General features: G+C 41.1%; 1 protein-coding gene across 7 annotated transcripts in view; it reads right to left on the bottom strand.

Moving 5' to 3' along the window:
• Positions 1-18,566, bottom strand: part of mical3a (microtubule associated monooxygenase, calponin and LIM domain containing 3a) — an 85,729-nt gene that overhangs the window by 45,785 nt on the left and 21,378 nt on the right. For 6 of the 7 annotated variants that reach the window (XM_054619180.1, XM_054619174.1, XM_054619176.1 and 3 more), the window contains exons 1-4: positions 18,174-18,309; positions 1,378-1,783; positions 328-535; positions 46-162 (exon numbers count right to left, since the gene is read on the bottom strand). In XM_054619180.1, coding sequence (XP_054475155.1) covers positions 46-162; positions 328-535; positions 1,378-1,656 — 604 coding nt within the window. In that variant the 5' untranslated portion in view covers positions 1,657-1,783; positions 18,174-18,309. Of the gene's footprint in view, positions 1-45; positions 163-327; positions 536-1,377; positions 1,784-18,173; positions 18,310-18,566 lie in introns of those variants that run through there. The other variant, XM_054619175.1, reaches the window with a different exon arrangement.

Below are 18,566 nucleotides of genomic sequence, written 5' to 3'. Positions count from 1 at the left end.
GACAGATTTTTTTTCACTCGTCTTTCAGCAGTTTGACTCACTTACTTTCAGTTTCTTGATCTTCTGGGGGCTCAATAAGACCCTTGAACTCAACGTTGACATGGATCTCAATGCCCAGCAGGAGAGCCACTTTGAGCAGAATCAACTGAAGCTGACGAATACCTGCAACACAATACAGAGAAGGAAAGGAAATTTAAATGAACCTCAATCCCACAAATGCATCTTTGCTTCCAAACACATCAAATCTTGCCCTACAAGCAAATATGTCATAAAGCGTATATTAGCAGTGGAAGCTCAGGGGAGCAAAGACGTGTCGAGTACACTCACTGATATGATCGATAGCACCGGCACAGAACTTTCCATAGAACTTCTTGGCCCCGAGACCCCTGAGGTCCTGGATTGTGAAGGGCCAGAGGTGCAGCACATTGTTCCTAGAGAAGGCATCTCTCTTTTCCAGCAGCACCACTTTGGCCCCTAGGAAACCCAGCTCGATAGCTGTACGTAAGCCGCATGGTCCAGCACCAATTATCAGACACTAAATGGAGAGAGGCAGATGTAACAAGCTGAAAATCCATTTATTCAGAGTGCACCATGACACCCCAAGCTAGCACTATAATCTCACTTTTTAAAAAAAGAATTAACTAGCTTTTAGTTGTTAACTGCATTTGGGAGGGTTGCACTTCCAACCCTCGCTCTTTTGTAGGCAGTGTGCACTTAGTAACACTGATTGTAACAAAAGCCTATGAACAAAATAAGCGACAGTTGATAAGCATAGCTTACCTCAGAGACAAGTCAAGCTCAAATAGCTAACAAAGCTAATTATCTTGGCTGTGTTAGCGCATTTTAGCTCTACTTATCCAAGATATGACAAGACAACATAAGAAAACATAAGCTAAGATTACATAAACTAAGGTAAGATAAAATAGCATAGGTTGAGCTGACATAGGCTAAGCTAAGCTAAGCTAAGTCTATTATTTGGTTGACTTAAGTAAACTTTATCAGTAAACCACAGTTCAAAGCTGCACTAGTCTTTCACTTCATTAGCAGTCAATTCTTCTTTTCAACAGAAATAACACAGCCGGTTTATCAGCCTCAACCTCTATTTTGGGGTTGGAAACACTGGAAACCAGAGGTGACGAATCAAATTCCCCAGACTGAACTGAAGTTAATAGTCTCCTCAACTAAATGAAAAGGTGTCTCTGCAGAGTACTTTCAAATAAAGCCATCACACACACCGGTCTTGCTGGTAAATACCAGCATCACATTACATGATTCCTTAACATCGGGGATGAAATTTTAGCTCTCACTGAACTTAAGCCACCTAGAAGCAAAGCCGCCCTTAAATGAACCGTACAGTCCGTAAAGATCAAAGCTTACCTTTGAGTTGGCACAGACACGGCCCTTCTTGTACTCCTTCTGGCATGCCCGCTTATCTAACTTTGCCCAGAGCGCCTTGGCCTTCCAGTAGTTGAGTCTGGACTTGAGCTTGTGATAGAAGACCCTGTACTCGCAGGGTTTAAGTTCCAGGTGGTCACACAGCTCCTGGAAGGCCTTGAGCGTCCCCTTACATGTGGTCCCCTGGACGAATCTGTCGAACAGGACATGGGACTTGTTCACCCCATCTCCTCCAGTTGCACAGGCGCCTCCATCCCCCATAGTCCAGACTCACACGGGGCTGTGAGGGTCCTTCGCCCCCCAGGTAGGGGTCTCTGGGTCCAGCCCCAGTCTTGGTAAAGCTCTCTCTGGTAGAGGGCTCTAACTCCCGGCCTCAGGCATCTTCATTCTGTCCGCAAGAGGGATAGAAATAAAACTCAGTGAATCATGGAAGATAATGCAGAAAGGCAAACTTACAAGATGACAGCTTTCGAATGCTCTATTGATATCAATAGTTTCTGTTTCCTATCCAACAGAAACAGTTGAGATTGCCTGCGACTTTTGGCGCCTTCTTAATGAAATTCGCCCAAGGAAATCACATGTATGACAACTGGTCGGACAAGCAATTAAAGCAGCAATTGAGGATAAAGTACATATCATTTATGGTCCTTTCTTCTGCAGCAACATGACCTCAAACAACCCCTTATCCGTCTAGGAATGAGGCTGCCGGACACATGAAGTTGCACTGAACTCACAGAAAGCCAAACAGGAAAGCCTCGGGGTACAAGTGTGCAGATATGCCTGTGTGGCACAAATCACTCCAGACAGACTCCAGATGCTAGAAATAGCCAGTTCATCCAGAAAACACTATGAAAAAAACAAAATCCTAGTAATTCAAGAAAATTATTTGGCAACAGAACGATGTTTCAAGAAGCCATAAAGCTGCCTGTGAGACTTTTGCAGTTTTTTTTAACTGCTATGACTTGCAGCACTGCAACTTTATGTGTTGCATTGTTATGTGTGCATTTTCACCCGAAAAAGAACCTAGCTTGGTCAGCCAAGTAGTATCTCTGGTTTGCTTAAGCTCCCCAGGGCAACGGTGCAGAAACTCGCTTTACTTGTTAGAGGTTCAGAATGGCTCAGCAAATAGGAAACATAACTCTCTGCCATTCAACATATCACAAGAATTAGTGTCAAGTAGGAAACAAGACAATATATGAAATGTATAGTTCGACATTTTGGTTTAGATTCTTATATCGTAATACCCAGACTGTCAGTTTAGACTACCTTAAAGACTAAAAACAAGTAATCTGCCTATCAGCACCCCTTGAGCTCGATAATAAACATGTTATTATCTCAGTTTTTGTACGGACTACTCAAACAAGATATAACATGTTAATTTATGAGCTTTGTGAGCTCCTAGTACACAGATTGTATTACCTTTAGAGAAAGCCAGGCTAGCTGTTTCCCCGTTTCCAGTCTTTAAATTAAACTAAGCTAAGCTAACTGGCTGCTAGCTCTAGCTTTATGTTTACAGTACAGACATAAGAGCGATACTATTTGCATGAAAGGAAATGTGTCTATTTGCAGAAAAAGTCAAACGATTCCTTCAAGGCTATACATTATGTGTGTGAGGAAAAAAATGTATCCGCTAAGTCAGAGTCAAGACATATTTAACAGATCATTAATGGAGAGGTTCAAAATTCATGTTTTGAGTCACCAATCAGGTGAAGACAGGACTCAAGTTACTGAAATCCAGAGGAACACACATGAGCATGTACACAGCTTTGTCCTTCACTGTCCAGGATGTTGAGCTGGTTCATGTAGACCAATGTAGTCCCAGTTCCAGTGGAAACACATGAAAAGCGAGGCAGGTACAGAGGTCAGCTGGCCTCCCTTTCACACACTGCCAACTCCTCACTGCCGTGAAAACAGCAGGCTCTTGGTTTGGCTCTGCCTCAGTCAGCCAGAATTGCGGCTGAAGGGTGCAGTGCCAGCACAAATGGAACGGGCCTCCTCCAACACAAGCATTTAGATTACCTACTACATCATTTCCTCTATGAAACAGGCTGTGAGGTCCATCTGCACCTGTAGCGGTTGTGGTCTGTGGTTGTGTGTGTGTGCGTAGGATCATTTTAAAACCTATATGCAAAATACTGTCTAACACTGGGCACTCTGTTTGCCGTCAGGATCAGACTGCATCAACACTGATCACTAAACATAATAGGGTTTGATTTGGTGTCATGGAAACAGCCAATGTTTATTACAAATGACTGAATCTATGGCCCTTAATTCGCTAGTCAATAATAATGACTGGGTGAATATAGGCAGGGCAAATACATAACCGTCACTCAAACAGCTATCGGCTATCTTAAGCCTGTTTCTGTTCATCTCCACAAGGACTTGAGATGCTGCGGTTGATTGCAGTTCCGACTGAGATTCAGTCAGGCTTGCAGTTTCTTTAGTGTGCAGAGAGTGCTGGGGGGGCCGATGATAAAACGCTGCATACAAACGGAGATGAAAGACAGTTTCAGGGTTATTTTCGACACAAAAATAGGCCACTGTATTAGTGTCGCAGTAGCAATGTAAATCTGAATCTTATCAACCACAAAAAGCAAAACAAATCTGAAACACCTCCGCTGATTTCTTATACTCCGCTCTACGACTCCGCTGATGGTTTTAAACTTGCTGACAGAAAAAAAAGAGAGATCGCAATTCATCAGCATTGTGACTGTTTTGGGAGGCAGAGTAGAAGCATCTCAAACGCAAAGCCTCATGAAGCCATAGTTGAAAAAGAAGACACATCAAACAGAACAGGAACCTGGGAAGACAGTCTCAGAGGGGCAATAATTCACTTCATGGTGAAATTACATCTTTTTTGTGAGTCAGTCTCTTGCTATAATTCTCTCCACATTCATAGCAGGGGACCAAAGTGATTCCCTCTGTGGGCTTTCATTTTACTGCAAGGACACACAGTTTATGGCAGTGCATCAAAAGCCAAGCAGGGGAAATGAGTGAATACTGTCTACAACCTTTATGACACACACCTGAGAAAGCTAACAGTAAACATCTAACAGCTCTTTGAAGGAAAGGCAACTGCTGGCCGACATGCTGTGACAGTGTTTGTGTGTGACGACATTAGATAGTGCAGCTCAGGTAGGTCCGCTGTAACATGCTACACCCTGACCCAGCTTAATACCAACAATAAACCTGGCCTATGATTGAAATAATAGCAGCCTCCTGCAGAGACCCATACGGATTAGCATGTTGACATTGCTGGCCAGTAGCAACGTGACATTAAAAGTATCAAGTAAGGGGGGGTTATGAAATTAGAAATGACGTCCTGTGTTTTTCTACAATACTAGAATTCCAACAAAACCAAGTAGATAATAGAAAGAAGAAAAATCAAAGCCGCTTTGGCTCAGCACACTCTCAAAATCTCCTGACATCAGGATGAGCTGCAGGATTTCTCACATACGTAGGATTCACACAAGAATTTACACTCATGCATGCAGAGCTTTACACACACAGCATCCCCCCCAACGCCAGGAATGTGCGCACGCACACACACAGCATGCCTCTGCTTTTTACTCAGAGTATTACATCATCCTCGATTCTAAAAATAGAGCCAGAGATTAGGCCACTAGGCTACATGTTGACAGCACTGCTTTAACGCATAGTGAATGCTGTTACTACCAATCGCACAATAAACAACAAATTGATTTCAAAGCCTGGATAAATAAGTTTGTTAATTGATATTATTTAAAACTTATAGTGGCTGTTTTGCGTTGTGGTTTTTTCCAAGTTTGTTTACTGTCGGAAAAAGAAATCTGGGATGCCACATTATTCATTTTTTGTTTAATTTGCCTGCATCTGATTTTACTTTAATTCCAGACTTTAAGCCACAGACTGAGAGAATTGAAAATGATATGTTGTTCAAACACATGTAATTTCTCTGTCAATATGACAGAAAACAGAAAACCAAGGACAATCAGACGCGTTTGGTGTGGTGCTCTCTTTTTGCAGACATGGTCAGTAAAAAAATACAACACAGAAGCTTTGAGGTAAACAAGTTAAGTAAAGTGCTTAACCGCCATAGCGGCACTAAATAACTGGGATGACTGGGCTGACTGTAAGCTTGTGTCTGAGTCAGTGTGTGCCCTGAAATAGAATTTTGTCCTCAGTCAGTCTCCAGCTCACTAATGACTGATAGATTGAGTCGACACCCTGGCAATTAAAGTAATATACCAACATGTCATCCAACAGGAGACTTGGCAGAGAGCAGGAGAGAGAGCAGGATGCAATGAGATCATTCTCCCTGAGCAGTGGATGTCTCTCAATAATGGATGTACAAGCTGAACATTTAGTCCATCAAACTTGTAGCAGACCACGCCTTATTTACCAGGTCTAAAACCCTGTAATAATAGCTGGATCATTCCGTTTTCTCTCTCTGTTTATGTCTTCCTGTTTGCCTTAAGACAGCTGCCGGTTTGTCTTTATTCCCAACAGTTAATCATCACCTCCACATCCCATTTGTACTCACTATGATAAGTCCCTGGGGATGGCGTTGGCTACCTTATGGTTTGACTATTATGCTAATGACAGAGAAATGCAGCAGCAGGTGTGGTCTATTCATGTGCTGCCTGCAGGCTCTGAGGGTAACAACAAGTTCACAACCGTCATCATGTAACTGAAACCACAGAGAAATGCGGGGCTAATTTTTAAAAGAAAAGCTCTCTGTTTTAGGAAAAACGCTCTCAGCTTTCTTTCCAAGATATATATGCACGCTTTTGTACTAGATGTCTGGTTATTGAGTGTTAACAATAAAGCAAGCCCATTTCTCCAAACATGTTCGATGTCATTATTTGTATTATTGTTGTTAATATTACTATTGTCGTTTTATATATTTTTTTTTATTATTTTTTTTTTATGTCTGAGGAGATTAAAAGTTTGTGGGAAAAGTAATAAGTGAAGTTTAAAAATTGTAGTCAAACAGCTTAACATCTTAAAAAAACGTGATATATCACTCTTAACATTTTCACCATACATGCTTCTTTGTCCTCCTAGTTCACTTTAAACACTACGGCTGTCTGTTATATGTGCAAATATGTCTATTCTGAAATATTAACACCCCAAAACACAAACATTCAAATGTTATGAATATGTGAGTAAATCAATTATTATGTTGTTTGTAATTATTAGTAATTAGTATGTAATTATTATGTATAAAGTCTGAACCCTAAACAGTAATCCCATAATCCCACATTGATTTGGTACTGTAGTCACACAGTGATGCCTCCAACTACAATTTCCTCATTGAAGGAGTTTGAGAGTGTGTGTGTGTGTGTGTGTGTGTGTGTGTGTGTGTGTGTGTGTGTGTGTGTGTGTGTGTGTGTGTGTGTGTGTGTGTGTGTGTGTGTGTGTGTGTGTGTGTGTGTGTGTACACAGCAGTGCATAACAACTAAGCTGCAAGCAGGATGCAAAAAAACAAGTTCATTGATAAAATTGGGATGATTTCCCACGTACTTCAAAGCATCAGACTTTAATGTGTTCAGGTGTATTCTTTTATTCATATTTCAAAAGGACTGAAGCTTTGTAAGGGATGTCATCATTATTGTGTCTGCCTGTAAACCGCCGCTGTAAACAATAGAAGGGAATTCAGAGCCCCAAGTCAAACGCTGCAAGCCAAGTCAGAGAGGAATTATCCATATTCAAGTCTTTAAACACCAGTGTAGGAAGTGTGTTTGTCTAAAGATCAAAAACTAGTTGAAATATAATTACCTAAAATGACAGTAATAATGGATCTTCACTCCAAACACCATCACTGCGTGTCAACAGAAAGATTATACACATGAAGCTTAAATCAACAAGGTGAATGAATAGCTGTGTTATGTTCCTTTGATATCTGTTATTGTCCAAATATATTCATTATGCCTCTATGCAAACCACTGAGCTTAGTCCTGTTATTCATATACACAGGTTCAGCCTACAGGAGAACAGACAGTTGTCTGTCTGTTCCCATCAGAGCTCAAAGAGCACATAAACATTTGTTGACTGAGACTCAACGTGCTTCTGGTGGAGGCCGTATCCAAATCATCTGGCTATTCTGTTATTTCTAGCTCCCACAACGGATGCAGATTTTCACCGACTCCAGCAACGGATCAGCCACTGAGTCGATAAACAGATGAATTCCATGTTGTTGTTCCTTAATCGCTACACAGACTGACACATTAATACTCCGTGCACTGAAAAAACATCATGTTCGAGGTCAAATTCATCACGCCTGATGTTGTGGGCCTCAAAGGACAACGTGTGCATCCTCTGTCTGTGCCGGCCTCGTCTTCTCTCTTTCCTGATAAACTACTGACTGTGTGCTTCACTCTTCTTTATCCAGTTAAGGCAAATTAAAAATGCAGTGCAAGTCTTTGATGCCCATTTCATCGACCAAGAAAAGTACCACCCCTCAAAACCTTCCGGGTGTTTGGGAAAATATAGTGATTCTGGAAAGTAAGTGCTCTAGTGTGCAGTGCTTAATACTAGGTAGGTAGAGCGGCTGTGGCGTAGTGGAGAGCAAGGTAGTTCTCCAATCAGAGGATCGGTGGTTCGATACCCGGCTTCAGCAGTCGATGTGTCCTTGGGCAAGATACTTAACCCCAAGTTGCTCCCGAAGGCTTGCCATCGGTGTGGACTGGATGTTGCATGAATGTTAGTTAGAGTCTGATGGTGGCACCTTGCATGGTAGCCTGTCATCAGTGTGTGAATGGGTGAATGATATGTAATATACTACTGATTGTAAGTCGCTTTGGATAAAAGCGTCTGCTAAATGACTGTAATGTAATGTAATGTAGAGAAAACTTTTTTTACCTCCCGTGTCTAGAGTTAAACTGAAATAGAACAGCTTAGAAGCCATGACTGTCTTGAATTATGTCATTTAAAAGATTAAAGTGATAGCAGGTCAGAGGTCGTACTCGAATACTAACACTGGTCCCAGTCCTAAACTGTATTTAATAAGTGGACGTAGTCACTATGAAATCACCCATTGGTTTGTGGACTTTACAATTTTGAAGCCTCTAGTTCGGCATTTTGTCCTCCGCCATCTTAGATTTTGGCCGGCACCTACAAGTGACACAAGAGGGTGAAAAAAACGACCAAACACTTTTTGCAGATTTTTTCTTTTTTAAATAAATGTGAAGCTGTGAAAGAGTTCAAGCTTATAAAACAAAAACACAAAGCTGTTAAAGCTACCTGTCAATTACAAGGTAGCCACTCCTTTAAGCATACCCTGCCTTATTGTGTATCTAACTCAAAATGGGACCATCATTTACAAAATTAACATCATGCTGTATTCAAGACAGCTAGAAACAAGCAATTGAGACCAAAATCTCAAGCTTACAATGTTTACTAAGGTAATAAATCAAGTGAGAAGTAGGGTCATACAATCAGACTTATTTTTGCAGTCAGAGGAGTCGCCCCCTGATGGCCAGTAGAGAGAATGCACATTTAAAGCACTTGGCTTCACTTTTCAGACCCAGAGGATCTCTGCATGTACCCAGTCTGCACAGATGTGCCGCACAACAACCCGCAACTCTGCGCAAAAAAGGAGAGCGAGGGCTTAACTGACTCTGAGCACCAATAAGTTTCTGTACCCGACATTACACCCAATCCTACCATGACAGGGGATTTTAAATTGATTGCTTTCAAAGCTCAAAATAGCACAGCCAATAAAAAAAAATTAACATCAAATCTCTGTCTGAGGGATATTTACTTACTTATGAAATTCCCATTAGTAACAGCTCCAGAGTCTGAGCCAGTGCTTGCTTATGGGTGTCAAACACAGTCGATTAGAGCTGCCTGCCAGAACTTGCCGCAGCTATTTGATTTGGGTAACCTCTACAATCCCAATTTTGAATGCCACTTCTCCCAACTTCCATAAGAAGAGTGGAGCAGGCACCGCAGCTATGCAGCCATAAACATAGTGAACCACAAGAAAGGGGCTGGAGGGGAGAAATGCAAAAACACAGGAAAGCACCGCTATTAAGAGGATGGCTCGTAAAAATCCTTATTTTAACATTTGGTTATCTGTTCTTGATTTGCATATTTCACACCAGAGTGTGTAGTGGGATGGAGGCATGTATGTTGGTTACTCATATACTCAGATCAATCTTTCCCTGTGAACTAGGAAGTGTTATCTGAGCCCCGTAGGCAAACACAGTCAACACAGACTAGTCTCCAAGGCTTAGTCATGACCGTTGTGGAATGGAGAGAAGGAAAGTATTCCTATGACTGGATACAGGCCCTGTTTAACTTCAGGAGAATGTTTTAAAAGATTAAGATCAACGGAGTCAAAAGCTGGATACAAATTTGGCCTTTAGTACATTTAACGATATCTAACAAGTCAATCAGAGACTGAATTTTTTTTTTTTCCCCTGACAAACCAAACATCTCAAATTCATTCCTTTGTCTCCGTGTGTGTTCAGACTTGAAGGATGATGGACAGGAATATAAACAGCCGGGCCAAGAAATAAAAACTAACCTTCGAAAGGCCTCATAACTAGATCACACATTTAATACACAAAGGGCTTACCAATGGTATGTTTCTTATTCTGGCAGACCATGGGAAACTACAGTACAAATCTGCAGCTCTCCTTTCATCCCTGTATTAATTACAAAGCTAATAGTTAAACTTCCAAGAGGCTCAGCTCAGTATGTGTAGATGGCGGCTCGATGTAACGACAGGCGGCTGGAAACTAAGAAAGATTTGAAAAATGAACGTATTTCCCCGCTACTGACATTCTGTGTTTATTTTTCAGGGTTCACTTAACTGAGAGGGTGAAATTGTACTAAAAATACTATGAATAGTTTTTATATAGGGGAGTTTTGTCAGAAATTGTCAGGGAAGAAATATCATGAATGAAAAGCAACAGGGTTTTTTTTAGTTTTAAAAATGTATTTACAGGTGCTGGATTTACACACACGTACCTGTTGACAACATGTAGACAACGAAAAAGCTGCAATATTCTGATGTTAAACATTAATCCAAATAAGCAGTGTAAGAGCAAGAAAATCACATCATAAAAACTGGAGATGTGGATCTTCACTGGCCTCAGAAAATATTTTCGATTGGGATTGTGATCCAACTCAGTGCATAAACAATACAAAATCTTAATATGAATCCTTAAAGTGTGCTGTAATCTACAAAAATAAGATTTTCACATAGCAGCTCAAAGATGGCACAATCCCAATGCCCCAAGGCATTTCATGACTAAGCCTAGTGGCTAGCAAAGCTATTCTTACTAGGTTTACGTCATTGCATCTCCCAACAGAGCAACACCAGGGTTTAATTTCTGCACGTTTTGCACGTTTTTGCAGCCAAATATTGTTGAGGCAGAGCAGCCAATATTGGAAGCGAGGGCAAGAAGTGAGAAGAATGCCGAGTGTTCGAATGCCAGCTCTCTTCTGATGCATCTTAGAATCAAGAAACTTCTTCACAACGTCCCAGGAATAGTCTACAATGTGGACCTGGACCTTCATTGTCCAACGTTCTGAGATTCATTCTTTCGAGGTTTACCAAAATCAGTGCCTCATTTGAAATAAGTTAATGATCAATATCATCTGGCAAGACCAGAGGCTGCCATTCAGAGCCTTGATGGGACATGCAACAGTGACACACAGCAAACACAAATCATAATCCCGTCATATCCACACGTGATTTCTCTAATCTCAATGCGTGGGTGCGGCTGTGAGCACTTCAGATGGTAAACAAGATGATGTGGAGGGATTGCTAAAATGGAAGAGGCGGCAGACTGACCTACCTGCATTGTTCTCTTCATCAACAATGACTCTCTAACGACCCCCCCTATCTAGACCTGCAGAAGCCTTGGCCTTTCTAAGGGACTCAAGCGTCCTCAGTTTTGGACTTGTGACAGCCTGTCAGAGTGCAGTAAAGCAGCTGCAGGGACCTAGTAACCCTTAAGGCTCCAGTTGCAGTTAAGAATGAGGGTATATTCTCACTGAAGCAACTACTAGAGTGAAGATCAGGATACCTAATAGGTCGACTGTAAACTGAGGACTGTGGAGAGCTGGTATACAAATATCAGCTATCCTCGTTGGAATGAGGTTTAGCGCGAGAGTGCTTACTCACCTCACTGTTACATTACAGCTGCAATCAACTCTTAGCTTCACTGTTTAGTTGCATAGCTAAGCAATGCCATAAAGAGTATATAGTATGTATTTTGACAGGGAGAAAAAAAAACTGGGTATGACTCTATAAGTCATACCCACCAAGAAAACCTCTAAATGTGTCCCAAAGTGAAGGAGCAAAATAAAGTGTAAATTGCACACGTATGCACATCAAACGCAGAAACCCAATCATGCCGGTGCCACTAAATAGTTCAGCACACCCAGGACCCAGAGGAAAGTCGGCCTTCCTGTGCAAAACTGTGCAGACCTGCAGGCTGATCCAGTAGGAAGGTAACTGAACACCCACACAGAGCCATGAAGCATGATGCTGACAGTTGTACAGAAGAGAGCATGAAAACAGATTCCTTTACACTTTAATCCCTGACTCACATATTACTAGAAGCAAATCAGGTGTAAACACTAGATGACGAGTGCTTGGCTATAAATCATGTTTCAATAAATAAACAGAATAAGGGAGGGGGATGGATTAACAAGAAAGTAGGTGGAGTAGATTCACCATGGAGGCAGAGCCAGTTAATTCATTTTAATGTGAGAAGTTACACAAGTCTATTTAAGCTTAAATAAATGCCCCGCAGGAAATCCTTTTTGTAGTATTAGAACCAAGAGGAGAACAAAGTTGAGGTTAATTGATGAAATCAGGGCTAATTTCTTTTTCTTTTTCTAATGCCAGGCCTAATTTTATATTTTCTTACTTTTAATCTGCAAAGAGAAGTGTAAGCCTACCTTGCCTACATTTTGCCCATTTTTGGCCATAACAGCATCATGTGTATCATTAAATACCATTTTGTGTCACTTTGTAGGTCTTGTTTACCCATTCAAAGCCACTTTATGGATACTGTAGCAACAATCTTAAATTAGGTCAAGCATGAGCAGAGATCTACCAAAATTGTAAGTTTAAGTATTGATATTTTGAAGGAATAGTTTAACACAAATGCAAACATGACTACATGTGATTTAAGGGGGAACCCTGCATTATGAAGACAGACATTCAGCCATTGGGTTTGGCACAATTGTTCCTGTAAAAAGGCCAAGACTAACACCTGTGTTCACAGAACATATCTGGCAACCTCCCCATCTGAGACGTTGCACAGAAATAATAATAGGCACACACCAGGCAGATGAAATGTAGTTTGGCAAGAAACCATTTCTGGTTATGTACAGGTTACACAAACACAATACGATAAAATTAGTAGATAAATGAGCTCTAGAGGTATATCTTGTTAAGTTTGGACAGAGCCATGCTAGCTGTTCTTACCCCTGTCTCCAGTAGGGATGCACTGTTTTGACTTTTTCAGTCCTGATACTGATGCCGATAACTGGGCTTTGGGTATAAGCGGATTTCCCAAAATATTGAACTATTCCTTTAAATACTACATTAACCAAGCTCTCGTTGTGTTTGTAGGTCAGACTGCTGCTGTACGAGACAGGTGTAAGCTAAGCATCTTTCTGTATAATTAAGCAGGTATGGCCTCATGGGGGCACAAACCCAAGCCCTCCAGTTACCACCCATACTAATATTACAGTGATAAGACTCAGACCCACAGGGTGTTTCAGTCATGGGGGTAAAGGAGAAGCTTTGGTCGATGCTGGCAACCCACAGACAGATATCCAGCCCCACTTTGGTGAAAAAGAAGACAAAGAGAGACTAGGCCTGTATAGGTTTGTTTACTTTCTTTTGGCAAAGAACGTTTAGAGGGCTTGTTTCTCCATCAGGCCTGCCAGAGAAGAATTCATCTCTTGTCCAGATAGGCAGATAACAAGGCCCCGGGGCTCCTCCACACACAGAGAGAGTGAACGTGAAATATGATGTGGTCTCTGGAGGGGTGGACGGTTTACTGGAGTGAAAGGCTCTGACATAAGAGGAAGGTTCAGGGCTATAGGCTGAGCAGCTGTTAGATGCTTCCTGAAGCCTGATAGCTGAGAAGGACAAGCTGTTAAGTAGGTTTCAGAATATAACTTTGTGTCAGAATAAGATCTGACTAGATACAGTAAATTAATCAGGCTACACGAGCCTGATGCTTGGTAACACCTGTGGGGTTAGTGCTCTCTGTTGTCTACTGGAGTAAAGAGACATGGTTTATTTATTGGGGCTGCCCCCTCTTACTTAGTAGTCAACTAATCGGTTGGTTTGGTCTCCGTCAACTACGATTTCTTTAGCCAATGAGTCATTTTTTAAATGCTTTTTTCACATTGAATGACTTATTCCAAGAAATTTATGACCACATATCTGATAAACACAATATTCAAAGTGCTGTTTTTGTTTGATTCATTGAGGAGAAACTCAAATCATTTGATTAAATCGACTTATCTATATGTCGATAAAATTGTATGAGTTCTAGTGGACTAAGAAATAATTTGGTCAAGGACAGCCCTATTACTCATCATGCGGGACCCAGAGTTCAGACTTCAAAAGTGGTGGTGGTTAATGGTCTCCACTAACTCCTAAAATACCGACAAAGGTAGCAGAGCTGTCTGTTGTGATAATATTCATAATATTCGAATGTGAAAAAACACTCCCATTTGCTTTACTGGGCTGTTTATAGGATATATATATATCCCACTAATTTGAACCATGGTTTTGTCGCATTATTGACATATTGACGGCAACTTAAAATAGGCAACCAGATATTCGAATAGTTCAGACTGACACTTTGAAACAAGCGAAAACCACCACCAGTTAAATATACAGTTTAATATTAAACAAACTTCTCAGAAGAATATAATGTTGACATCAAGCTTAAGTGCAGAGGGCCGAAGAAACAAAAAGCTATTCAGCAGACACCAGGCATGATTGTCAGCAGTCAGCAAACACAAAGAAAGCCAATACAAATATGACAAAGTCACGTGACCAATGGTTATATTTGAATAAGCAAGTCTTTGTCAGTGGCTCCCTGCTTGCAAGGACTAATCATTATGTTTAGATATTACTTTTAAGCTGATGTATGGAGTAAAAGGGTTGTATTTTTAAGTAACAAAAGGTTTAGACCTAGATATGCTTACAACATGTTTAGTCGGACATGGGTTTGATGTGATAAACGTTAGAATAAGGACCAGAGGGAAAAAAGCACAGTTATGTTATTTAGTTATGCGTTCAGATCTCAACATGGTTTAGAGCTAAAATAAAAAGGACTGAAAACATCTGTAGAGTCGAGGGATATTGAAGGGCTATTTAAGTTCCATTTAACAAGACCATTGGCCTGCAATCATTTGTTCACTGGAGCTTTCAATTGGAATGATGTGCGACATGACAGATATCACGTACAGGATGCAATTAATGAGTCACCTTTAGTAGGAGCTGTGTTTTTCTACAACACAGTTTTACAGCCAGACTAGAACAACTGCGATAACTTTATGCAAGTCCTCTGTATACCTGCTTTTTGAATACAATTAGTCCTTCAATCAGCTCCATTTATCACACACACAGAGGGGAAAGTTAGATTGAGTGGCTCTTCTATAAGGTCAGCAGACTAGCGTAACGTACACAGTCTCACTGGCCTGAGGCATGCGTCTGTTACAGTGGCCTACGTCTGACCTGCAAGGTACAAGAAGAAAGTAAGTCTTTAATCTGGAGTTGTGGGAAAATCGCCAAAGCAAATGGACTGGGGACTTGTAAGTCATACACAAAAAAAAAAAAAATCAACCAGTGGCTTTGCTGTAAATCCTCCCAATCTAATCTGCATAAAGCAAAGTTTAGAAATGTTCTGTAGAAGGAAGGAAGGGAAACGGTGATGGAAACCAATTCATCAATCACCTGTCTTTAGAAAGTGTGATGGATTTATATCCTGACAGAGGCTTTCTCCTGAAAACTGTAACCTACTAACCTTAATGGTATCCTAATGGCTTCTACCAGGGCATTTGGTTTTAAAATGTCTGTCCGACTCAACACTCAGCAATACGCTAATTGTCACATGACCTCATTCAGTTGAAGGGGGGACGACGACATGGAAATTGTCCTTCTACATGCTGATTTCCTTCCAGTAAGTGCTTGCTGCAGAACACAGACCTGAAACAGTTAACAACGTGGCATTATCATCCAGTTACAGACTCCTTTTAAGGACTCACTGGCTGCAGACTACAATATGCACGTTGGCTCGACAGCAGCAGGCTTCTGATGAGTCAACCATAGCAACAGACCTCTGGGCTAAACCTGACAGTTTGGGTACATCCAGCAGCTCATGGCACAGCAGGAGCTGCCTTCGGAGGACTTCCTTCCTTCTGTCCTTTCATCTAGCAGTGTTTCCAAACCTGTGGTACTTTGTAGGGTCGTGGGGGGTCAGAGCTAGACAGGAACTCACTCTCTCCCTCTGAGAGACAGTCAGCGAGGGGTCAGGGTGACCCAGCTTCACTTTTACCTCCACATTTCCACACCGCCTTCCACAGATGCAGCAGATAGCATTGATGGTTTTGAAAAATCATGCTCTAAAGTCAAACTAGTGACTGCTTTTTAATGATGTTCTGTCTCCAAACAAGATAAAAGTGAGACATAGCAGGGATGTGTTGGTCTTCACTGAACATAGACTAATAAAGAAGGAGACCTGACTCTTCATTATGAATGAATTGCAGCATGAAGAAATGCATCTATGTCTGTTTTTCTAGAGGAAAAAACCTCGGACAAAATAAATAGGCTGTGACAGTTAGTAAATCTAATTCATCACCACAATATCAATGAATAAAAAATGAAGATGCTTGGTTACATAAAAATTGACATAAAAATCCTTTAAAACCAACAGTTTCATAAAGCAGTCCTTCTTATTGATTTGCAACATTGCTCACAGTTGCTTCATTACAAACAGTATGGAAAGATCTCTGATGGTAGACACATTTCTATGATCTCAGGATATACAGTCTTGTCATATCACCCAAACCAATGCTATATTATGTGTGACCATCACATTTTGAATATCATATTCATTTCATATAGCGACAGGAGACGTGAAAGGTTTTCCTCTTGTATGCATTTCATTGGTTTTGAAGGATATCAACATTTAATACCTAGGTAATGTAATTTTTAAATATTTCACAAAGTTGAAAGGATTCAATGAAAGTCTAAACAAGTCCACAAAACTGCAGATCTGATTGACACAAAACGTTTACATCCAAGTTAACAACTAGACCACAGCCTTCTCCAGTTCTTCCTTGTGCTGAGTCAGCCAACAAACAAACATCCTCCTCCTTCTCCGCGCCACATCCTGATCTCTTAAGGAGGAAACGGTGAGTTATGAAAACACTTGCATGCGGATTAACAAAAGGTAGCACATCCCAATTAACATCTTGCTGAACTGCAACACCCTGTGACCTAAGAGAAGATGGCCAAAGTCTTGCATTGAAGCTGCTCCGGCCAAAAAAAGGAGGTGGATGAAATGCAACGAAGGTCAATATCACAGATCAATAGAACAAATGCTCCATCACTCAGCTGAGACAAGATAAGAGTCTCTGTCCTGTCAGGTCAGGACCTTAGCGCTCCACTAAGCCACAGACTCTCTCTTGTTCATAAGGGTTGATGTACGGTCCAATCTAGGTCAGCTGGTATAATATCTGTTGCTGGTGTTGAAGTCAGTGTGTCGTCACTCAACAAGACCAAAAACAGATGCATCAAATAAAAGCATGAATCAGAAAAGAGAATTTAAGTGACTTCACATGAGATGATGCCAAATGTTTGGAGAACAATATGAGATACCTCTGGGCACGAATCAGGTGCATCAAAACATCATCTCTCGCACTCTTAAAGCAGCAACATCATCACAGCTTGTCTAGTTCCTTGCCTTGAACATTATGCATGATTCAGCTTGAGGCTTAGATAACAGTATGAAAACAAGCTGCTAAATTAAAAAAATATCCAGTTTCTGCTCTTCAATGAACACACCTGAGAGAGAAGACAGTACAAAACTGACACGGTTTGGCTTAATCTGGAACCTTTTCTACATTGCCTCCAATAGATACAGACATCTATTGTACTTGAAGGGTTGTTAATACAACCTTGAAGCAACTTATGTTGTTCTATAGTATTATGCAACATATGTGTTTAAAATATGATGGTAAAGGTGATGTATGGGGTTGAAGAAATGTTCCTTACTAAGAGTAAACACTACCATACCAATGTTTTCTTCCCTAAGAGTCAAGTCAAGGACATATCATTTACATGTTTGGTTGTTTTTTCAGTTTAGTTATCACTGTGCAATAAAGAACATGTTTTCAAAAGTAATCTTCATAAATCTAGAATTATTTGAGTTGGGCATATCTGAATTAGAAACTGTATCTGCTCCTGTCCTTTCAATAATACGCATCTGATTATTTGTCAATAATATAAAGACAAGCTTCCAGGGGGAAAAGGCTTTTCAAATACATAACTGTGTCCAAGATGAGGATATAATTCAATATGACTGACTGACTGACTGACTGACTGACTGGGGTAAATATTGCCACCATTCAACACATTCCACAGGCTATCCCTTCCCATGTGCACCGGACTGTAGTTGCTCTATTAAAACCAGCCGACCGTGACATTCCCAAACACGCTGAGGTGCAGCCCGCGGATCCCCGGGTTACGTTACAAAAGGCTCCGTGTTTGTCAGGCGGTCGGGAGGAACATCTCTTCTTACCTCTGAATGCAGCGTGTCTGTGATTTACTCGCACGTGGCGGGAATCAATCCATGTCTTTGTTTGGATCCAGATATGTCCGTAAAATCCACAGTAGCGGTGCGTTATCTAAGTGGGGTAATTCTCGTTGAGGCCGGAGCGAGGAGCCACACGGCGGAGGAGAAGGCGCGACTTGAAACTGACAGAGAGGGATCGGTCGAAACCATAACCACGACAAGGAGGGGGGGGCGGGCAAGTCTATAAATAACAACACGTTACCAAAACATCGCAATCTTAACCATTTAACTGTAAATCATGCTAAACAACAGTACTAATACACAACTTATGGTATAGAGAAAATACACTGTTTTATGTTAGAATGCGTCCGGATTTATTTTAAAAAGGAAGGTAGAAAC

The sequence above is a fragment of the Anoplopoma fimbria genome, chromosome 19 (assembly GCF_027596085.1).
Source record: "Anoplopoma fimbria isolate UVic2021 breed Golden Eagle Sablefish chromosome 19, Afim_UVic_2022, whole genome shotgun sequence".
Taxonomy (NCBI): Eukaryota; Metazoa; Chordata; class Actinopteri; order Perciformes; family Anoplopomatidae; genus Anoplopoma; species Anoplopoma fimbria.
Note: the sequence above shows the minus strand (reverse complement) of the source record. Positions and strands in the feature narration are given on the sequence as shown.